Raw genomic sequence first — 22062 nt, forward strand, 5'->3', positions numbered from 1 at the left:
CGTATCGGAAATGAATTCCGGAATCGGGAATTTAATCGGAAGCGTATCGTACGAATTAGCATCGGACGAGGCTCGCTAGACAAAGGCCCAGCACGAAGCCAGGCCCTCGCCAGCAAGCCAAGCGTAACAAACCACACGCCAAGCCTCGACCAGGCCCAGCGCAAGGCCAGGCCCAGCCAAGGCCTGTGGCGCGCGCGGAGCAGTCGTGGGCTGCGACAATGGGCTGCAAGCAAGTGCAGCTCGCGTGGGCCGCGAGACTTGCGCGGGCTGTGCTCGTGCTCATGCTCGTGTACGGTTGTGTGCAATACGAATCCTAAAGCTATTAGAATTTGTCATATGATTAAATCCTAATCCTAATAGATAAAGTTTATTTAATAGAGTCCTAGCAGGATTCTAATTAAACTAAATTAGTATTCTAATAGGATTATAAGTCCTTTTCCATAACTCTATAAATAGGGGCCTAGGGTCACAAATTTATACATAACATTGAAGTATTCAAAGGTAAGATTTTGAAGCAAAAATCAGCCAAACACTTGCAACCATTTTAGCCGAAAATCCTAGGAACCTTAAGGGCGATTCTAGTTGGTCAAGCTTAAGGCAGATCCGGACGTGCTGTGGACTATCTATGGAGGGACGCCACATGGAATCCTAAAGACTTGTTCTTGTTCGGTTCGGGCGCAGCTAGGGAGGGCACGCTACAAAGTGTATGCATCTGAATTATGCTAAATGATTATGTGTAAATAATATGTTTCCTGGCATTAAGGTTTTCCGCATGATTTATGTTTTGTCATATGTATCATAACCTAACAGTGGTATCAGAGCCTCTTATTATTTACATAATCTAAATTGCATGACATGGTTAAATTTTACAAATTTACAAAGAATTAAAAGGGGTGATTAATTTTCGTAATTGTTAATTAATTGCGAATTGCGGTTATTTAATGATATGTACGCAGTTTTTCGGCAGTTTATTCGTTACTCATCCAAATCGAGTGAATTTTGTGTCAATCCCGCATGTAAACGGCATTCTAAAATTTTTGGAGCCTAACTATGACTTTTCGGAGGTTTTAGTTTTTCGAACGCAAAAGTTTATAAATTTAAGATGTTAAATTGAATATATGCGATTCTTGTTGATAAATCTTGAGTTTTTGATTGACCTACAGTATATGTTTAACAACTTTGAATGCCTAGACTTGTTAATTATACAACCTAATTTGTAATTATGATTAATTTGTTGAAATTCGAATAATTTAGAATTGATTTGTTTTTCATAATTAATTAATAATTTAATTAGGTATCCATGATTAAAATCCGCCATAAAAATTGTTAATTTGTGTTAAATTTTAAATTTTTATGACCTAGATTTGAATCCATGTTCATCGGAAATTAATTGATTAATAAATTTCGATTTTTCTCCCTAAAATTATGAAATTAATATGTTTTATTAATTTGTCATTAATTTTGAATTAAAAATTTTAAATTTTTACGAAAAATGCCCATAAATGTTGCACGCACATAGAAATGGAAGCTACGTGTTACCCTTAAGGGGTGTTGTATAGTGCGGGCACGCGACGACGAGCAAGGGAGCTCGTCGCCCGTGCGGTACGAATGCAGCGAGCAACTAAGGCATGGCGCGCGCACGAGGCAAGGGAGCCTGGGCGTGTGTGCTATGTGCTATGGGCGAAGGGCAATGTGCGTGGCACATGACGAGGCGCGCGCGGGAGGGCGAGACCTGGGTCGCCCAGCGATCGCTGCTCTGCGCACCAACGAGCGCTGCCTCGCCATGAGGGCTTGCTTGCGCCTAGCGAGCGAGCACTCCTTCGGTAGCTGCTGCGATGCATGCGGGCGAGCAGGTTGCGCGCAAGCGTGGCTTGGCTTGCTGCGTTTGCGCGTGGCTGCTGCTGCGATGTGCCATGGGTGTGCGATCGGTCGTGCACACGATGGGGCTTGGGCGCAAGCCCAAGTGCTCGTCGTGTTACGATTGAGTCGTTTTGAATTTTAATTTGAATTTTCAGTTCGGAAATAATTTTAATTAATTTTAAAATTAATAATTTAAATTGTTTTCTTGGATTTTAATTTTGAATATTATAATTATTATAAATTTCAATTTATACTAATTATTTTACTAAAATTAAACCTTGAATTAATTTAAATTCATTTAATTCAACTGAAAAATAAATTAAATAAATGGATTCGATTATAATTTTATATGAGCTTTAAATTTTAATTAAACTTGTATGTTTCCGGTTAGACTAGAAATACATTTTTATGTTTAAAATCAGTAAAGCATATAAAGTTATTGGTTTAAGTGGGAGCAATTTTAGTCATAAACTCTTGATTAGGTCTACAAATCCTTTAATGTTAAACAACTTGATTAGAATTAATAAGGACTGAATAATTGGTAGATTATTGGTGCCCTTGATTAATTGCTGCAAATATTTAAGTGATGCATAACATGTTTTACTAACCAGCTATGTGCGCCATTCATGATAATGAATGGGTGAATGGTATATATTGTATATGTACTGTTTTGCAGGTTATGAAGTGACTAGTATGGCCCAAATAGGATAGAAAATATGTCTGCGTACCATTAATTTGAATGTAATTGGTCTAATGCACCAAAGTTTGTTTTTTCAATTCAAATATGGTCTGCGTACCATCAAATAGTTGTAATTAGTTTAATTATAGCTGATCCTGTTTGAATAAATTGGCGCCTCCCACGGTGAAATTCAAGATGAAGTTTCCAACCATTTTCAAGACGGACTTTGAAGTTGAAGCTTCAAGATGAAGTCGGGCCATACTAGATCCCATTTATCTTATGCATGTTTTAAGTTATTTATTGCTTTTAAATATGTCTTAATTATGCATGAGATTGTGGCTTGATTATGTTGCATGATTAAGGATTTTAGTTCACTTAAAATCTAACCAACATAGTAAGAGCCTTAAGTTCCAAACTTAAAAATTGAGTTAAAAGGTGCCATGCCAAAATAACACTTACTTGGATAACCTTTACATCAATCTAGTAATAGTTGTACGCTCAGCGAGGTGTTAGTTATTGATCCTAAAGGGGTAAGGTACACAAATAATTGTGAGTACATGTTAGTTTTGGTGAAACTCAACGATATAAGTAAGGAGTCCTTTTTATGTCGTGGCAAAATCGATAGGTTTACCTAATAAGTTCTTAGACGTACTTATCAACCAAGAGTAGTTTCTAGACTATTAGCAAAAGGCTTTTGCTTACCTAAAAGATTTTAGAATTGAGTCTAAATACACAATGTGCTTAATTCTTCAATGGGTTTTAGGGTCTTGGAATCATTTTATTCACACCTGTCGGAACACATAACTTGAATAAAATGCTTAATGAACATTAAATTATGCATGTATGCTAGAATTTAAGTTTGTTAAGAGATACTGTGAATGATTATTTATTTGTTTATTCTCTTTCAATTGTAGTTTTAAATTATGGCAAACAACAATTCATTCAACATTCGATCAATTCTCGAAAAGGAGAAGTTGAATGGGAAAAACTTCCTTGACTGGCAAAGGAACTTGCAAATAGTTCTTATGCAGGAAGGAAAGGAGTATGTCCTGGAAGAGGCGATGCCCGAAGCCGCAGGCGAAGGGGTCACTCAGGCAGCCCTCAATCGTTGGATTGATGGCAACAAGGATGTGAAATGTCTAATGCTTGCAACCATGGGTGCAGATCTGCAGAAAACATTCATCAACTCAGATGCTTTCACGATCATCAGTGAGTTAAAGAACATGTTCCAAGATCTGGCTCGAGTCGAAAGATTCGAGACTCATAGGCAAATTCTTGAGACCAAGCTTAAGAAAGGCGAGCCCGTAAGTCCACATGTTCTCAAGATGATTGGACTGATTGAGAATATGAGTCGGCTGGATCAGCATATCTCTCAGGAAATGGCTGTAGACACCATCCTCCATTCTCTTCATAGCGGGTATGATCAGTTTAAACAGAACTACAGTATGAATAGTCTGGACAAAAACCTCACTGAGCTTCACGGCATGCTGAAGACCGCTGAAAAGACGCTCAAAAGTGATAAGCAAGATGTGCTTATGGTGCGTGGGGGCAAGTTCAAGAAATCTGGAAAGAAGAGGAATGCTAAGAAAGGTGGCAACAAGGCCAGCCCAACTAAGCAAACTGGCGCCAAATCTGAAAAGAGGAAGGTGAGTCAACCCACATCTGAATCTGAATGCTTCTACTGCAAGAAGAAGGGGCATTGGAAGAGAGATTGCTTGAAGCTAAAGGAAGATCAGAAGAACGGAACAGTCGTTCCATCTTCAGGTATTTTCGTTATAGACTGTATACTTGCTAATTCAACTTCTTGGGTATTAGATACAGGTTGTGGCTCATACTTATGTTCCAATCCACAGGGACTAAGAAGAAGTAGAAGGTTAAGCAAGGGTGAAGTCGACCTACGAGTGGGAAATGGAGCACAGATTGCTGCATTAGCTGTAGGAACTTATTATTTGTCGTTGCCCTCTGGGCTAGTTTTGGAACTGGGAGACTGTTTCCATGTTCCAAGTCTTACTAAAAACATCATTTATGTTTCTTGCTTAGATGCTAAGGGATTTTCCTTTTTAATAAAAGACAATAGTTGTTCGTTTTATTTTAAAGAGATGTTTTATGGATCTGCTAGATTAGTCAATGGAATTTATTTATTAGATCATGACAAACAAGTTTATAAAATAAATACCAAAAAGGCCAAAAAGGATGATTCAGATCTCACCTATCTGTGGCATTTTCGATTAGGCCATATTAACTTGAAACGCATGGAAAGACTTCAAAAGGAAGGCATTCTATAACCATTTGACTTAGAGGATTATGGTAAGTGCGAATCATGTTTACTTGGCAAAATGACAAAGCTACCTTTCTCTAAAGTTGGAGAAAGAGAAACTGAACTATTGGGTTTAATCCATATAGATGTATGTGGACCAATGAGTACAAATGCTAGAGGTGGTTTCAGCTACTTTATCACTTTCACTGATGACTTCAGTAGATATGGTTATGTCTACCTAATTAAGCATAAGTCTGAATCCTTTGACAAATTCAAGGAATTTCAGAGTGCAGTAGAGAATCAATTAGGCAAGAAGATTAAGGCACTGCGGTCTGATAGAGGCGGTGAATATCTGAGCTATGAATTTGATGACCATCTGAAAGAATGTGGAATTCTATCTGAATTGACTCCTCCTGGAACACCACAATGGAACGGTGTGTAGGAACGGAGGAACAGAACCTTGCTAGACATGGTTAGATCAATGATGGGTCAGGCCGAACTTCCAATAGAATTTTGGGGACATGCACTAAATACAGCTGCACTCACTATAAATAGAGCTCCGTCTAAAGTCGTTGAAAAGACTCCATATGAGTTATGGTTTGGAAAGCCTCCAAATGTGTCTTTTCTTAAGATTTGGGGATGTGAAGTATATATCAAACGATTAATTTCAGACAAAAATCTGACAAATGTATCCTTGTGGGCTATCCAAAGGAAACAAAGGGGTATTACTTCTATAATACATCTGAGAACAAGGTGTTTGTTGCTCGAGATGGTATCCTTTTGGAAAAGAATCACATTTCCAAAATGACATGTGGGAGAAAAGTAGACCTCGAAGAAATTCGAGTCGAACAACAAACTCTAGAAAATGCTCAAGATGACATTGAGGATGAAACTCAGAGATCTTTAGAAGTATCTGGTGAGAATCATAGACAATCTAGAAATGTAACCCCGCGTAGATCGCAAAGATATAGATCTCAACCGGAAAGGTACTTAGGTATTTTGACGAACGAGAGCTATGGCGTTCTATTACTTGAAAGTGATGAACCTATGACTTACAAACAAGCTATGACGAGCCCTAGCTCCAAGCAATGGCATGAAGCCATGCAATATGAATTAGACTCCATGTCTGAAAACCAAGTATGGGATTTGGTCGATTTGCCAGATGGCTACCAAGCCATAGGAAGCAAATGGGTTTTCAAACTGAAAAAGGACAAGGATGGGAAACTTGAAGTTTTCAAAGCTAGATTGGTTGCAAAAGGTTACAGGCAAGTCCACGGTGTGGATTACGATGAAACCTTTTCACCAGTTGCAATGCTAAAGTCTATTCGGATAATGTTAGCAATCGCTGCATATTACGATTACGAAATATGGCAGATGGATGTCAAAACCGCTTTCTTAAATGGCGTTTTAACAGAAACTGTGTTTATGACACAGCCTGAGGGTTTTGATGATTCAAAGAATGCTAAAAAGGTATGCAAGCTTAAGAAATCAATCTACGGATTGAAGCAGGCATCTAGGAGCTGGAATATACGTTTTGATGAAGCAGTCAGTGACTTTGGTTTCATCAAGAACGCAGACGAATCTTGTGTATACAAGAAGGTCAGTGGGAGCAAAATTGCTTTTCTAGTATTATATGTCGACGACATATTACTTATCGGAAATGACATTCCTATGTTGAACTCTGTCAAGATTTGGCTTGGGAAATGTTTTTCGATGAAGGATCTAGGAGAAGCACACTACATACTGGGCATCAAGATTTACAGAGATAGATCTAAAAAGATGATTGGACTTAGTCAAAGCACTTATATCAATAAGGTTCTTGAAAGGTTCAAGATGGCAGACTCCAAGAGAGGCTACCTACCCATGTCTCATGGAATGACTCTAAGCAAGACTCAGTGCCCAAAAAACACTTGATGAGCGTAGACGAATGAATGGGATTCCATATGCATCATCGATTGGTTCAAGAATGTATGCTATGATATGTACACGCCCGGATGTTGCGTATGGACTTAGTGCTACGAGAAGATACCAGTCAGACCCAGGAGAGGCACATTGGACTGCTGCCAAGAATATTCTGAAGTACCTGAAAAGGCACAAAGATGACTTCCTGGTCTATGGTGGAGATGATGAATTAATTGTTAAAGGCTATACGGACGCAAGTTTCCAAACTGACAAAGATGATTTCAGATCACAGTCTGGGTTTGTCTTCTGCCTCAACGGAGGTGCAGTAAGCTGGAAAAGTGCTAAGCAAAGCACCATTGCGGATTCTACAACTGAAGCGGAGTACATTGCTGCACATGAAGTGAAGGAAATATGTCCTTCACCCAAGGTGCATTAGTCTAATACCAAGGTTTAGATTAATTGCGAACAATTAATTCAGTGAGATCAAGTGATCGGAACAGCTAGCTGGAGCAATGCTTCCGATCAGTGAGTTCTAATGGATATTGAACTCACAACTTACTCTTGACTGAACCTACAAGGTCACACCAATGACACGTAACAGATCACCGGATTAAATGAATCGGAAATTCATTTAATAGCTTTTCGGGATTTAAGTTGGAAACGTATTATACGATACGACCTTTGTCGGAATCGTATATCGTATCGCGAATATTCGTAAGCTGGGCGACACGAATAAATCGTATCGTACGACGGTGATTCGTCGTATACGAAACGATAAATAAATATATCGGAAATATATTTAATCGCGAATACAAGGAGCGGCCCACGAGCCGAGTGCACAAAGCACTCGAGGCCCATGGGCGCGCGCATAGGCGAGCAAGCAAAGCACGGCAGCAGCGAGGCCCATGAGGCGCGAGGGTTGTGCGCGTGCATGCGGGCCGAGACCACGACACAGCAGCAAGCGGCCCACGGCCCTTCGCTGTGTGTGTCCGTGTGACTTGGCGTGCAAGGCTTGCTAGCCGGCCTTGCCTCTTGGCTTGGTGGGTTAGTAAGGTTATGTAAATAACCTTACAACCTAATTTCCAACTTAGCACAATTCATATTACTCAAACCCTAGAGACACAGAGAACCCTAATTCTCTCTATGCCTCCAAAGTGAGTTCTTCCCAAAAGCAAAGTATCTTGATCAATTGTCTAAGCTATGATTATCAAGACGGATCTGATCGTGTCGGTGAACCAAGTAGAGGAACGACAAGTGGAGTTCTTTGTTCGTGTTGTTGACAAATTATTGTGGAAAACACGCTTCAAATGTAAGTTTGCTTAATCTGTGCTTTATACATGTTTCCTGGCTTTGGGGATTGTTCCGCACATGTTATTATGTTTAAATGTATTCCCCTACAGTGGTATCATGAGCCTTATGTATTCAAAGCATGAATTAGCATGATTATTATTGTTTTTGCATCTGTCGAAAATTTGGATTTTTTTGTTGATTTTTCGGAATTTTTACGAATTACTCCCTCCGTCCCGGAATACTCGCAACGGTTTGACTGGACACGCTTGCCAATGCATAACTTTGACCATCAATATATTCAATTATATATTATAAAAATTTATAAAATATTAATATTTTGAAAATATATATTAAGATGAAGCCAACAATATATTATATGCTAACACTTATTTGCATATATTATAAATAAAATAGGGTCAAAGTGAATTATGTGAATAGTGGAAAAAGTCAAACCGTTGCGAGTATTCCGGGACGGAGGGAGTATTGGATGAATTGCGTAATAATCAGGTCCGAAATAAAAAATCCTCGGTTTTTCGATTTTTAAAACCCTAATCTGATGGAAAACGATTTTCTAAGATCAACTCATGCGAATAGAGTTGCGAAAACAGGCCTCGAAGTATTGTTTTTTGGGCGTTTTTGTTAATTTTTCATTAAAAATTAAAAGTGTCGGACAGTAATTCAATTAAAAGGTCATCCTAAACTACTTGGAATTTCTTGATATTTTGGCACATTATTTCTGGGTACATGCTTGATCTAAGGTAAAAATTTCAGATTTTTGCGATAAATATAAACCCTAATTTTGCCTTTCCCCAATTCGTAAAATTTGAAACCCTAATTGAATTTTAATTAATTTTGATTTAATAATTCGGTTAATTGGGAAAGGGGATATAATTTCATGGGTCAGTGGCTAATTTTAAAAATTATTGGATTAAAATTTTGAATGGTTTCGTTAATTTTAATCGCACTTAAACCAAATTATTAAAAATCTGAAATTTAATTGTTTATGAACGATTTAAAGCTTCGGATTTTGTTAATTAAAAGTTCAAACTTTAAATGTTGATTCGTTCGTTCTTAAAAGTTTTAATATTGTTAGCCCTTGATTTATTAATTTTACGAAATTGGATTGTCGTTAAAGTTTATTAAATCGTTAAAAATCGTTGTTTTTCGAAAATAAAATCGTAACTTTTTTGAAAAATAAAATTAATGCAAGTTCGTGAATTAAATTTAATTTTAATTAAGTTGGTCTGTATTACGAACCAAAGGCACGAACATGAGCATGGTGGAAGTATGGCTCGTCGAGCCATACGAGGCCATTGTGCTTAGGCCGAGCCATGCGACACGAGCAGCAGCAGTTATGCTGCGTGCCTCGTGCGCGCTAGGCGAGGAAAGGGCAGGGGAGGGAGCTTGCGGGGCTGCGACGGAAGCAAGGTGCAAGCCTTGCGACGTCCAGCACACACACGATGCACAACACGCACGCAGGGGCAGCTAGGCTGCGGGGACGCGGTGCGCGCGCGCGATGGGGCTGGGGGTGTGTGAGCTTTGCTCGTGCGCTCTTGGGCCTCACGCAAGGCGGGGCTGGGCGCAAGCCTAGCCCGATTAAGCAATTGGATTTTCTTTTTTTTGTTAAAAATCGTTTAATTCGTTGGGCTTCGTATGTTTGCATTAATTTGGGCTAACGGGATATTTAATTTAATATTTTATTTGCTTGGGCCGGGCCGCGAGTTTTAATTTAATATTTCATAATTAATTATCCGGAATAATTATTGGTTTGAGTGGGAGCCACTAAATGAAATTAAAATGAAATAATTATTTTAATTATTTTCGTAGGTTGCATTATTTTAATTAAATTCAATTTTAATTAGAATAAAGTCTAAGGATTAATAATTTGGAAATTGTTTAATCTTTTAGGACGCGTTTATGTGAACGTGAATTTTAATTAATTCACGTAAATACTTGCATATTAATATGGGCCATTCGTTTTAGCACACGAATGGGTGAATGCATAGAATATATATTTTATGTAATGCAGGTACTCCAAGTGACTAGTATGGCCAATTTAGGATAGTTAAATACGGTCTGCGTACCGTTCTATCTTTGAATGTAAAGTTTTAAATATGGTCTGCGTACCATGGAAATTTTGATGTTATTTATTATTTCAAGTATTTCTAAGTTTAGAACTTTAAGTTAGCATTTGAACGAAGATTCAAGACGATGCCAAGCTAACAAGGAGGTGATGAAGATTGGATGCTTCAAGACAAGATGTTTTGGGCCATACTAGATCACCATTTATTTATGCACTTCTATATATATATTATGCGTGAATGTATGAATGTATGTATGCTTTGCATGAACAGGTTGTTTCCTATGAATCGATTAGTTTTAAGTTCACTTAATAATCGAACCAACATAGAAACAACTAGGTCCAAGTAATATTGAGTTTAAAAATTGCCTTCCAAATCAACACTTACAAAAATCTAGGGATCTAAGATAGTAGGTTTACGCTAAAGCGAGGTGCTATTTTAGTTGAATTAGGTGGTAAGGCGTCCTAAAGGAGCACATTGATTGTGGTTACAACTCAAACAACAACGGCATTAAGTTGTGGCAATGGGATAAATTATGGCATTAATTTATTAACCAAGAGTAATTTGGAGATTACTAGCAATAGGTTTTGCTTACCTAAAATCTTAAACTACTTAACACATGCTAAAGCTGCTTACGGATTTAGGACTTTTGGGGTCTTGGAATCGTTTCATTCATTTTGGACCATGTTTTTGCTTTTTGCATGAATGAAATGTTTTAATAGCTTTAATGATTGCATGGTTTGCTTTTATTTCAAAGTTATTGAATTGTATGAATGGTTATTTATTGCAAATTCTTTTCGATTGTAGTAATCAAAATGGTCGCAAACATAACAACAATCATATCAGCTGAAATTCTGGATGTCGAGTTAGACTTGACTAATTTTCTTGAATGGAAAGAGAAACTTGTCGAAGTTTTGAAATTTAATGGCATACACTATGTCATTGAACAACCTTTCCCTAGCTATGATGTGCGAGGCATGACTCCTGAAAGGTACAGAAGTTGGGCACTTCACAAGTACCTTGTCACGGAGTTCATCCTTAAGTCTATCCCTGAGAGTTGGAGAGGGAGGTTCATTACTTTTGAACCTCAAGCTCTCCTAAGTAGCCTCGAGGATAAGTGTGCGGGTTTTCGACCCTTGTGCCAAACTGGTGGCAATGGGGTTGACGAATTGGCTAATTCGATGAGCGATCTCAAGCTCGTAACCCCACGCAAGTCGTGCCTAGAAATCGAACTTCTAGAGGCACAAAGGCGCATTTACTCTGTGAAGATGGACAAAAACACATCAATTCGGTCTCATGTGGATATGATGTCTAGATTATTTTTCACAATTGAGAGACTTGGTGGTTCCATCAAAGAGTCGGTAGCTATTGCAATAGTGCTGAATTCTCTTCATAAGGATTATGAGGGTTTTAAGATGCATTATCTCTTTCATCAGAAAGAGAGCACATTCTGTGAACTTGTGGAATTACTCATGAAATACGAGAAAATCCTTAAGTTCAATTAAGACCCTTTGAATGTGAGGTGCACTAAGTTCAAGAAAGTAGGCAAGGGGAAGAAAAGCAAGGCTGCATCTTCGTCCACTCCCGGAGGGCATCTGGCGCCTTCCAAGAGCAAGATGAAGAGGAATGCTTCTCCTTCTACAACGCAATGCTTCAATTGTAATGAAATTGGTCATTACAAGCGAGATTGCCCCAAACTAAAGGAAAAGAAGAAGGACGGAAACGTTACTTCTCCTTCAGGTATGTATGTTATACATTGTAATTTTGCTAATTCTACTTCTTGGGTATTAGATACTGGTTGTGGCTCACACTTATGTTCCAATTCACAGGGACTAAGGAGAATTAGAAGGCTTGATAAAGGCGAGATGGATCTACACGTGGAAAATGGAGCACGGATTGCTGCATTAGCCGTAGGATCTTATTTTATTTCTTTGCCTAGTGGTTTTGTTTTGGAACTAGAAAACTGTTACTACGTTCCTAGTATCACTAGAAACATTATTTCCGTTTCAAGTTTGGATTCTAAAGGTTTTAGTTTTCAATTTAAAGACAATAGTTGTTCTTTTTCCTTGAATGGAATGTTTTATGGTTCAGCACAACAAGAAAACGGTCTTTATGTGCTAGATACGAGCAAACACATTTATAACATAAATATCAAAAAGGCTAAAACTGGTGATTTGGATCTTACATTTCTGTGGCATTGTCAATTAGGCCATATAAACATAAAGCGCATGGAATTACTTCAACGGAAAGGAATTCTAGAATCATTCGACTTAGAGAAGATTGATCAATGTGAATCTTGTTTACTTGGAAAAATGACAAAGCAACTTTTCTCAAAGGTGGGAGAAAGAGCAAGCGAACTACTAGGGCTAATACATACGGACGTATGTGGGCCTATGAGTACGAAAGCTAGAGGTGAGTTCAGCTATTTCATAACGTTTACGGACGACTTCAGTAGATATGGCTATATTTACTTAATGAAGCACAAGTCTGAATCGTTTGAGAAATTCAGAGAATTTCAAAATGAAGTAGAGAATCAACATGGAAAGAAAATCAAAGCTCTAAGATCGGATCGAGGAGGTGAATATCTTAGCCACGAGTTTGATGACCATCTAAAAGAATGCGGTATTCTTTCTGAATTGACTGCTCCGGGGACACCTCAATGGAATGGAGTGTCGAAACGGAGAAACAGGACCTTACTCGATATGGTCAGGTCAATGATGGGTCAGGCCGAACTTCCTTTACAGTTCTGGGGACATGCGTTGAAAACTGCAGCACTCACACTGAATCGTGCTATGTCAAAAGCTGTTGAAAAGACTCCATACGAATTATGGACTGGGAAACTTCCAAAGTTGTCTTTTCTGAAGATTTGGGGTTGCGAAGCATATGTCAAGCGATTAATTTCGGACAAGCTACAACCTAAATCTGACAAATGTTTCTTCGTTGGGTATCCAAAAGAAACTATGGGGTATTATTTCTACAACAAGTCAGACAACAAGGTTTTCGTTGCTCGTGACGGTGTCTTTTTGGAAAGAAATCATATTTCCAAATTGACAAGTGGGAGAATAATAGACCTCGAAGAGATTCGAGACGAACAACGAACTCAGAACTCTTTAGAAGCAGTTCAAGTTGATGAACCTCCAAGGTCTTTAGAAGAGCCAGTGGGAGTAGTTCCTCAAAACGTTGTTGCCCCTCGTAGGTCAAATAGAACTATTTTTCAGCCGGACAGATGGACAGGCGTTCTCTTGACTGAAAACTTAGACGTTCTCATATTGGATAGTGATGAACCTTTGACTTACGAGAAAGATATGACGAGCCCAAGCTCCATTAAGTGGTTAGTGGCCATGCAATCTGAAATAGACTCCATGTCTGAAAATCAAGTCTGGGATTTGGTTGATTTGCCGGATGGGTTCACACCTATCGGATGCAAATGGGTCTTCAAATTGAAGAAAGACAAAGATGAAATTGTATACATATACAAGGCTAGAGTGGTAGAAAAAGGTTACAGGCAAGTTCACGGCGTTGACTACGATGAAACCTTTTCTCCAGTCGCGATGCTTAAGTCTATTCGGATAATCCTTGCGATTGCCGCTTTTCATGACTATGAAATATGGCAAATGGATGTCAAAACTGCCTTCTTGAAAGGCGTTCTTGAAGAGACTGTATTCATGACATAGCCGGAGGGTTTTGTCGATCAAAAGAACCAAGGAAAGGTATGCAAGCTTAAGAAGTCCATCTACGGACTAAAGCAGGCATCAAGGAGTTGGAATAAACGATTTGATGAAGCAGTCAATAAGTTTGGCTTCATCAAGAATCAGGACGAATCTTGTGTATACAAGAAGGTCAGTGGGAGTAAAATTGCATTCCTAGTCTTGTATGTTGATGGCATACTGCTTATTGGAAACGACATTCCTAGTTGGAGTCTGTAAAGACTTGGCTCGGGAAGTGTTTCTCAATGAAGGACTTAGGAGAGGCACAGTACATATTGGGCATCAAGATCTATAGGGATAGATCTAAGAGGATGATTGGACTAAGCCAAAGCACTTACATTGACAAAGTGCTAGCTAGGTTCAATATGTTGGAAGCCAAGAGAGGCCATCTACCCATGTCACATGGCGTATATCTAAGCAAGAATCAGTGTCCCAAAACATCTGATGAGCGTAGAAAGATGAGTGGAATTCCATACGCTTTGGCTATTGGATCCATCATGTATGCTATGATTTTTACAAGGCCGGATGTTTCGTTCGCACTCAGTGCAATGAGCAGGTACCAGTCAGAACCAGGTGAGGCGCATTGGACTGCTGCCAAGAACATCCTAAAGTACCTGAAAAGGACTAAGGATCAGTTTCTGGTTTATGGTGGTACAGATGAGTTAATTGTTAAGGGCTATACGGACGCAAGCTTTCAAACTGACAGAGATGATTTCAGATCACAGTCTGGGTTTGTGTTCTGCCTCAACGGCAGAGCAGTAAGCTGGAAAAGTGCTAAGCAAAGCACTATTGCGGATTCTACAACTGAAGCTGAGTACATTGCTGCCTCAGAAGCAACAAAGGAAGCTGTTTGGATTCGGAAGTTCATCGAAGAACTTGGTGTTGTCCCCTCCATTAAAGGACCAGTGGCTTTGTATTGTGACAATAGCGGAGCCATTGCCCAGGAAAAGGAGCCTAGGAGCCACCAGAAGTCCAAGCACGATCTCGCGATTTCATATACTTCGAGAGATCTTTAAAAGAAAGGAAATCAAGATTGGCAAGGTTGGAACTGACGACAACGTCGCGGATCCATTGACTAAACCGTTGCCACAAGTGAAACACAACGCACATGTAGCAACCATGGGAATCAAGCATGTGGGAGAATGGCTTTGATTTTCTAAGTATTGTTTTAGAACATCTGTTAGATCTATGTTTAAAACAATTGGTTTAACCATTTCATATTTATGAAATTTATTTATTTCATATTCATTTAATTGTGGTTTAGAATTAAATGATAAGTCTATGTGATTCAAATCATTCAAATGGGATGTCAAGATGGATTCTTCGACAAAGAAACACCCATAAGTGAACTTGAATATTGAAGTCACAAAGGATCCCTAATCCAGGTGATTGAAAGGTGGACGACCAATGACTAATGAAGATTAGATTGCAAGTAGATTACTTAGTTCTGTTTCTTGAACTAGAGTGACTGGATGTCAGAATCTTTTGCATAGATACTTATTGGATCTTGTATCGGATTGACCATGAGAACGCTTTAAGAGATTAAAGTCATGTCATAGGTAGTTCTCATTAATGGTGATTAGAAACCGTTCCACAGAACATGAGCGATTATGTCTGCTCGTTTGAGAATTAGTTCGCTTTGATACTAGCTAAACGTCGCACCGTAAAAGGAGGCTAATAAAAGCAGTTATTGGGCGTACTATGAATCAAATTGAGTGTTCATAGATTGCAAGAATGGATTGTCCTCCTATCTTTGATAGGATATGGTTTTGTTGTGTAACAAGGCCTCTCGGAGAGTTAGATACTGTAAAATGCATGGCCGTGCTCAGAATGGTTAGGCTTAACCTTCTGCAAAAGTTTGACAGTTGAACTCTGTAATCCGAGAAACACTTCTGGACCTAATAAGTATGGCTTGGATCTTACCTTATGTTCAGTAAGTAACACTATGTGACAAAGGAATGTGGATGCACACTTGTCTGAATGACAAGTGGGAGATTGAAGGAAATATCTCCTTCACCCATGGTGCATTAAGTCTAATACCAAGGTTCAGATTAATTACGAACAATTAATTCAGTGAGATCAAGTGATCGGAACAGCTAGCTGGAGCAATGCTTCCGATCAGTGAGTTCTAATGGATATTGAACTCACAACTTACTCTTGACTGAACCTACAAGGTCACACCAATGACACGTAACAGATCACCGGATTAAATGAATCGGAAATTCATTTAATAGCTTTTCGGGATTTAAGTTGGAAACGTATTATACGATACGACCTTTGTCGGAATCGTATATCGTATCGCGAATATTCGTAAGCTGGGCGACACGAATAAATCGTATCATACGACGGTGATTCGTCGTATACGAAACGATAAATAAATATATCAGAAATATATTTAATCGCGAATACAAGGAGCGGCCCACGAGCCGAGTGCACGAAGCACTCGAGGCCCATGGGCGCACGCATAGGCGAGCAAGCAAAGCACGGCAGCAGCGAGGCCCATGAGGCGCGAGGACTGTGCGCGTGCATGCGGGCCGAGACCACGACACAGCAGGAAGCGGCCCACGTCCCTTCGCTGTGTGTGTCCGTGTGACTTGGCGTGCAAGGCTTGCTAGCCGGCCTTGCCTCTTGGCTTGGTCGGTTAGTAAGGTTATGTAAATAACCTTACAACCTAATTTCCAACTTAGCACAATTCATATTACTCAAACCCTAGAGACACAGAGAACCCTAATTCTCTCTGTGCCTCCAAAGTGAGTTCTTCCCAAAAGCAAAGTATCTTGATCAATTTTCTAAGCTACGATTATCAAGACGGATCTGATCGTGTCGGTGAACCAAGTAGAGGAACGACAAGTGGAGTACTTTGTTCGTGTTCGTTGACAGATTATTGTGGAAAACACGCTTCGAATGTAAGTTTGCTTAATCTGTGCTTTATACATGTTTCCTGGCTTTGGGGATTGTTCCGCACATGTTATTATGTTTAACTGTATTCCCCTACATGAAGCAGCAAAGGAAGCTATATGGCTAAGGAAGTTCATAGGTGAACTTGGTGTAGTCCCCTCCATTAAAGGACCAATTGCCCTATATTGTGATAATAACGGAGCTATTGCACAGGCAAAGGAGCCTAGACACCACCAAAGAGTCAAGCATGTACTTCGTAGATTTCACCTTCTACGAGAGTTCGTTGAAAGAAAAGAAGTCGAGATAAGCAAGATTGGAACTGATGATAACATCTCAGATCCATTGACTAAACCTCTGCCGTAGGCGAAGCACAACTCGCACACTGCAACTATGGGAATCAAGCATATTGGAGAATGGCTTTGATGTCCTTGATTAATGTTTTAAAGTTTTAGAGTTTAATTCTTTGTAAAACATTATTGGTTAATCATTCACAATAAATGAATAGAATTCATTTTTCCATTTAATTTGTGGTTTATTAAATGATGAGTCCCTTCAATTTGACGAAATATTCAAGATAGACTGTCAGGACCAGTCCTGTGACTAAGAAATGTCTATCAAGTGAACTTGAATGTCAAAAGTTGAAAATGGTCCCTGGTCGGAGTTTTCTATAAAGATGGACGCATAGAAAACGTTAGACGACTAGAATGCAAGATGACTAGTAGTTCTGTTTCTTGAACTATGTGGACATGACAATGTCGTAATCATTTGCATAGATACTTACTTTGGGAAGACTAGTATCGGACAGACCTATGAAACTTTACTGTAAGAGATGAAAATCTGTCATAAGTAAATTTCATTAAATTATTAGACACTAATCCTCAATACCTGAGTGATTTGAGATTACTTGTTTGAGAACTGTTTACTTTGACGTTGACCAACCGTCGCACCGTAAAAGGAGGCTATAAAGGCAACGCTCAGGTAATCACCTATCAAACGAAGTCTAATCTCAAGATCGCAAGATTGGGATTGTCCTCCCATAAATCGGGATGAGATGCTTAAAAGTTGTACAAGGCCACTCGGAGAGCTAGAAACTGTAAAATGCATGGCCGTGCTCAGATGAATCATAGGCTATGATTATCTGTTTATTTGATCAGTTGAACTCTGAAACCGAGAAACACCTCGGGGCGTAATAAGGATGACAACTCTTACCTTATGTTCAAGAGCAAGCATCGAGCGACAAAGGAATTAGGAAATGCACACTTGTCCCTAAGGACAAGTGGGAGACTGAAGGAAATAATACCCTTGGTCCAAGTATGCATTTAATGTTAAGTCTAATAAATGCGGTTCACTATTAATTAACAAGTTAATAATTCAGTGAGATCAAGTGAGCTGAATGCCTAGCTAGAGGCCGCTTCAGTTCAAGTGGAATTAATGATATTAATCCATAGCTTACTCTTGACTGAACCCGTAGGGTCACACAAATAGTACGTAAACGGATCAAGTATTTAATGGCATTAAATACTCCATATATGGATATTCGGAATCGACGGATCTTGGTTTCAGTGGGAGCTGAGATCGTCAAAAGCAAGAAATGAATACTCTTGAAACGATGATATTGCCGGAAACGGAAATATGGATCGTATCGGAAATATAAATATTATCCAAGTCGTAGATGTTGCCGGAAACGGAAACATGGTACTTATCGGAAAATATTATCGGAAATGGAAATATTACCGGAATCGGAAATATTACCGGAAACGGAAATATTGTCAGAATCGGAAATATTATCGAAATCGGAAAAAAATTCCGGAAACAGAAATATTAAATTTTTGTTCGAAACACAAAATAATTCTGGAATCGGAAATATTAAATATTGTTCGTATCGGAAATGAATTCCGGAATCGGGAATTTAATCGGAAGCGTATCATACGAATTAGCATCGGACGAGGCTCGCTAGATGAAGGCCCAGCACGAAGCCAGACCGTCGCCCAGCAAGCCAAGCGCAACAAACCACAAGCCAAGCCTCGACCAGGCCCAGCGCAAGGCCAGGCCCAGCCAAGGCTTGTGGCGTGCGCGGAGCAGTCGTGGGCTGCGATAATGGGCTGCGAGCAAGTGCAGCTCGCGTGGGCCGCGAGGCTTGCGCGGGCTATGCTCGTGCTCATGCTCGTGTACGGTTGTGTGCAATACGAATCCTAAAGCTATTAGAATTTGTCATATGATTAAATCCTAATCCTAATAGATAAAGTTTATTTAATAGAGTCCTAGCAGGGTTCTAATTAAACTAAATTAGTATTCTAATAGGATTATAAGTCCTTTTCCATAACTCTATAAATAGGGGCCTAGGGTCACAAATTTATACATAACATTGAAGTATTCAAAGGTAAGATTTTGAAGCAAAAATCAGCCAAACACTTGCAACCATTTTAGCCGAAAATCCTAGGAACCTTAAGGGCGATTCTAGTTGGTCAAGCAAAAGGCAGATCCGGACGTGCTGTGGACTATCTATGGAGGGACGCCACTTGGAATCCTAAAGACTTGTTCTTGTTCGGTTCGGGCGCAGCTAGGGAGGGCACGCTACAAAGTGTATGCATCTGAATTATGCTAAATGATTATGTGTAAATAATATGTTTCCTGGCATTAAGGTTTTCCGCATGATTTATGTTTTTTCATATGTATCATAACCTAACAGAAAGTACCTAGTGCGGTATTCTACATTCGCGAAGAAGCCGACATGTGGTGGAAATGTGGAATCGTGCTAAAGCGACCCCGCAGCAACAAGCAAACTTTGGGTGGGAATAGTTCAAGGTCGCAATACATGCAAAGTTTCTACCTCCCCATGTCAAGAAACAGAAAAACCTGGAGTTCATCTCTTTGAAGATGGAAGGGACAAACATGACGGTCCATGAGTACCACCAGAAATTTATTGATCTTATGAGGTTCGCACCTGAAATTGTCCCTACTGAGGAAATTAAAGCTCAAAAGTTCGAATAGGGACTATCATATCAACTGCAAGAAAAATTGTCGGGAGAAAACTTCACTTGCATGGATTTCTTCTATGGAAAATCTGCCTATCTGGAGGGGATAAAACTAAGGAAAGAGGCAAGCTCTGCTGGGGATAAGAGGAAAGACAACCCTGTTCAAAACCATCAGCGTTTTGACAAGAAGCCCAAGTTCGCGAAGAATTTCAATGGTGGTTATCACAGCAATGGCAATCAGCCGAATGGGAATTGCTTTGAAGGGAAAAAGAATGGGAATGGTGGTCAAGCTCAACGGTACCACTACTGCAAAAACCGCCCTAATAATCACCCAAGGAAAGACTGTAATGGGGAATTAGTGGAGTGCAACAAGTGTGGAAAGAAAGGTCATTGGAGCTATGAATGTTATTCTAATGTTAAGAACACCAATGGTAATGGAAACAACCAAACTCGTCCAACCAATGGGGGAAATGGTAACCACCAGTACAATAGTGGAAACAGAAATCAGCAGTACAAGAACAGTAATGGGAACAAAGGTTATAATTCTCAGCAAGGCCAAGGATTCAAGACTAACGGGCATGGAAATGGAGCCAAGCCTAATGGTAACGGAAACGAAAATGGAAATGCACCGGGAAATCTCAATGTGATGAATAACCAAGAGGCTGGAGCGTCACATGATGTGGTGACGGGTACATTTTCTATTAACTCAACACCTGTTAAAGTTTTATTTGATTCAGGAGCTTCATATTCTTTCATTTCCAATTCTATTTTAGAAATCTTAGATGTAGGTAATCCGAAATCTGTGTCTGTCCCTATAGCTGTTCCTTCCGGGGAGATAGTAAATTGTGAAAAGTGTTATGATGGGGTAGAAATTTGTATTGCTGGTGCTATTTTTCCTTCAAATCTTATTGAATTTCAGTTGGGTGGTCTAGATGTTATTTTGGGAATGGATTGGTTACGGAAATATCAGGCAAAGATAGATTGCCAAGCACAAAAAGTTGAACTTAAAAGCCCATTAGGAAATGATGTTTCATACCAGAGGATTGAGAATAAACCTGGGGTGAGAATCATTAGTGCCTTGAGACTAAAGAATTATGTCCAGAAAGGTTCGCCTCTATATTTTTGTTGTGTGAGACGAATGGAGGAAGAGGTAGTTTTACTAGAAGATATCCCAATAGTGAATGAGTTTATAGATGTTTTCCCTGATGAAGTTCCAGATATGCCACCTGTGAGAGATTTTAAGTTTACCATAGATCTAGTTCCAGGCACATGACCGATTTCTAAAGCACCTTATAGGATGGCACCTGCTGAAATGAATGAGTTGAAAGGTCAACTAGAGGATATGTTGGATAAGGGGTATATTAGGCCTAGCACCTCCCCATGGGGTGCACCTGCAGTATTGTTTGTGAAAAAGAAAGATGGGACCCTTAGGCTATGCATTGATTACCGTGAACTTAATAATGTCACTGTGAAGAATAAGTACCCTTTACCCAGGATTGACGACTTGTTCGATCAGCTCAAGGGAGCCGAAATTTTCTCCAAGATAGAACTTTGTTCGGGTTACCACCAAGTCAGAATAGTTGATCAAGACATCCCTAAAACAGCCTTTAGGACTCGTTATGGTCACTACGAGTTTACAGTGATGCCTTTTGGATTGACTAACGCCCCAGCGTATTTATGGACCTAATGAACCGTATCTTCAGGCCGTACCTAGACAAGTTTGTGGTTGTATTCATTGACGGCATTCTCATTTATTTTAGAGATTGTGACGAGCACGAGGGACACCTTAGAACCATCCTTCAAACACTTAGGGATAGCCAATTGTATGCAAAATTTTCCAAGTGTGAGTTTTGGCTTGAAGAAGTCTCATTTTTAGGTTATTTCATTTCTATGGAGGGAGTGTCCGTAGATCCCGCAAAGATAAAGGCTGTGAGTGAATGGGTTGCGCCAAAGAATGTCACTGAAGTAAGAAGTTTCTTGGGTTTAGCCGGGTATTATAGAAGATTCGTGAAGGACTTTTCGAAAGTAGCTAGACCCATGACCAATCTCATGAAAAAGGAGACAAAGTTCGTGTGGACCAAAGACTGCGAGCATGCGTTCCGAACATTGAAAGAGAGATTGATTACAACACCAGTATTGACTCTACCTGATGGTACAAAGGGCTTTGAGGTTTACAGCGATGCGTCAAAGATGGATTAGGTTGTGTACTAATGCAGAACAGAAAAGTGATAGCCTATGCCTCTAGACAGCTAAAACCATATGAAGCCAATTATCCCACTCACGACTTAGAACTTGCTGCCATAGTATTTGCCTTAAAGATTTGGAGACATTACTTGTACGGAGTAACTTGCAAAATTCTCACTGATCACAAGAGTCTGAAATATATCTTCACCCAAAATGACCTCAATATGAG

At 39.5% G+C, this 22062-nt stretch overlaps 1 protein-coding gene across 1 annotated transcript; it reads left to right on the plus strand.

The window, feature by feature from the left end:
• Nucleotides 1-19716: 19716 nt before the first annotated feature.
• LOC110802904 (uncharacterized) lies at nucleotides 19717-20922 on the plus strand. The gene has a single exon (XM_022008357.1). It carries the CDS (start codon nucleotides 19717-19719, stop codon nucleotides 20920-20922), a length of 1206 nt encoding a protein of 401 aa, XP_021864049.1.
• The last annotated feature ends 1140 nt before the right edge of the window (nucleotides 20923-22062 follow it).

Source organism: Spinacia oleracea, chromosome 5 (assembly GCF_020520425.1).
Source record: "Spinacia oleracea cultivar Varoflay chromosome 5, BTI_SOV_V1, whole genome shotgun sequence".
Classification (NCBI taxonomy): domain Eukaryota; kingdom Viridiplantae; phylum Streptophyta; class Magnoliopsida; order Caryophyllales; family Amaranthaceae; genus Spinacia; species Spinacia oleracea.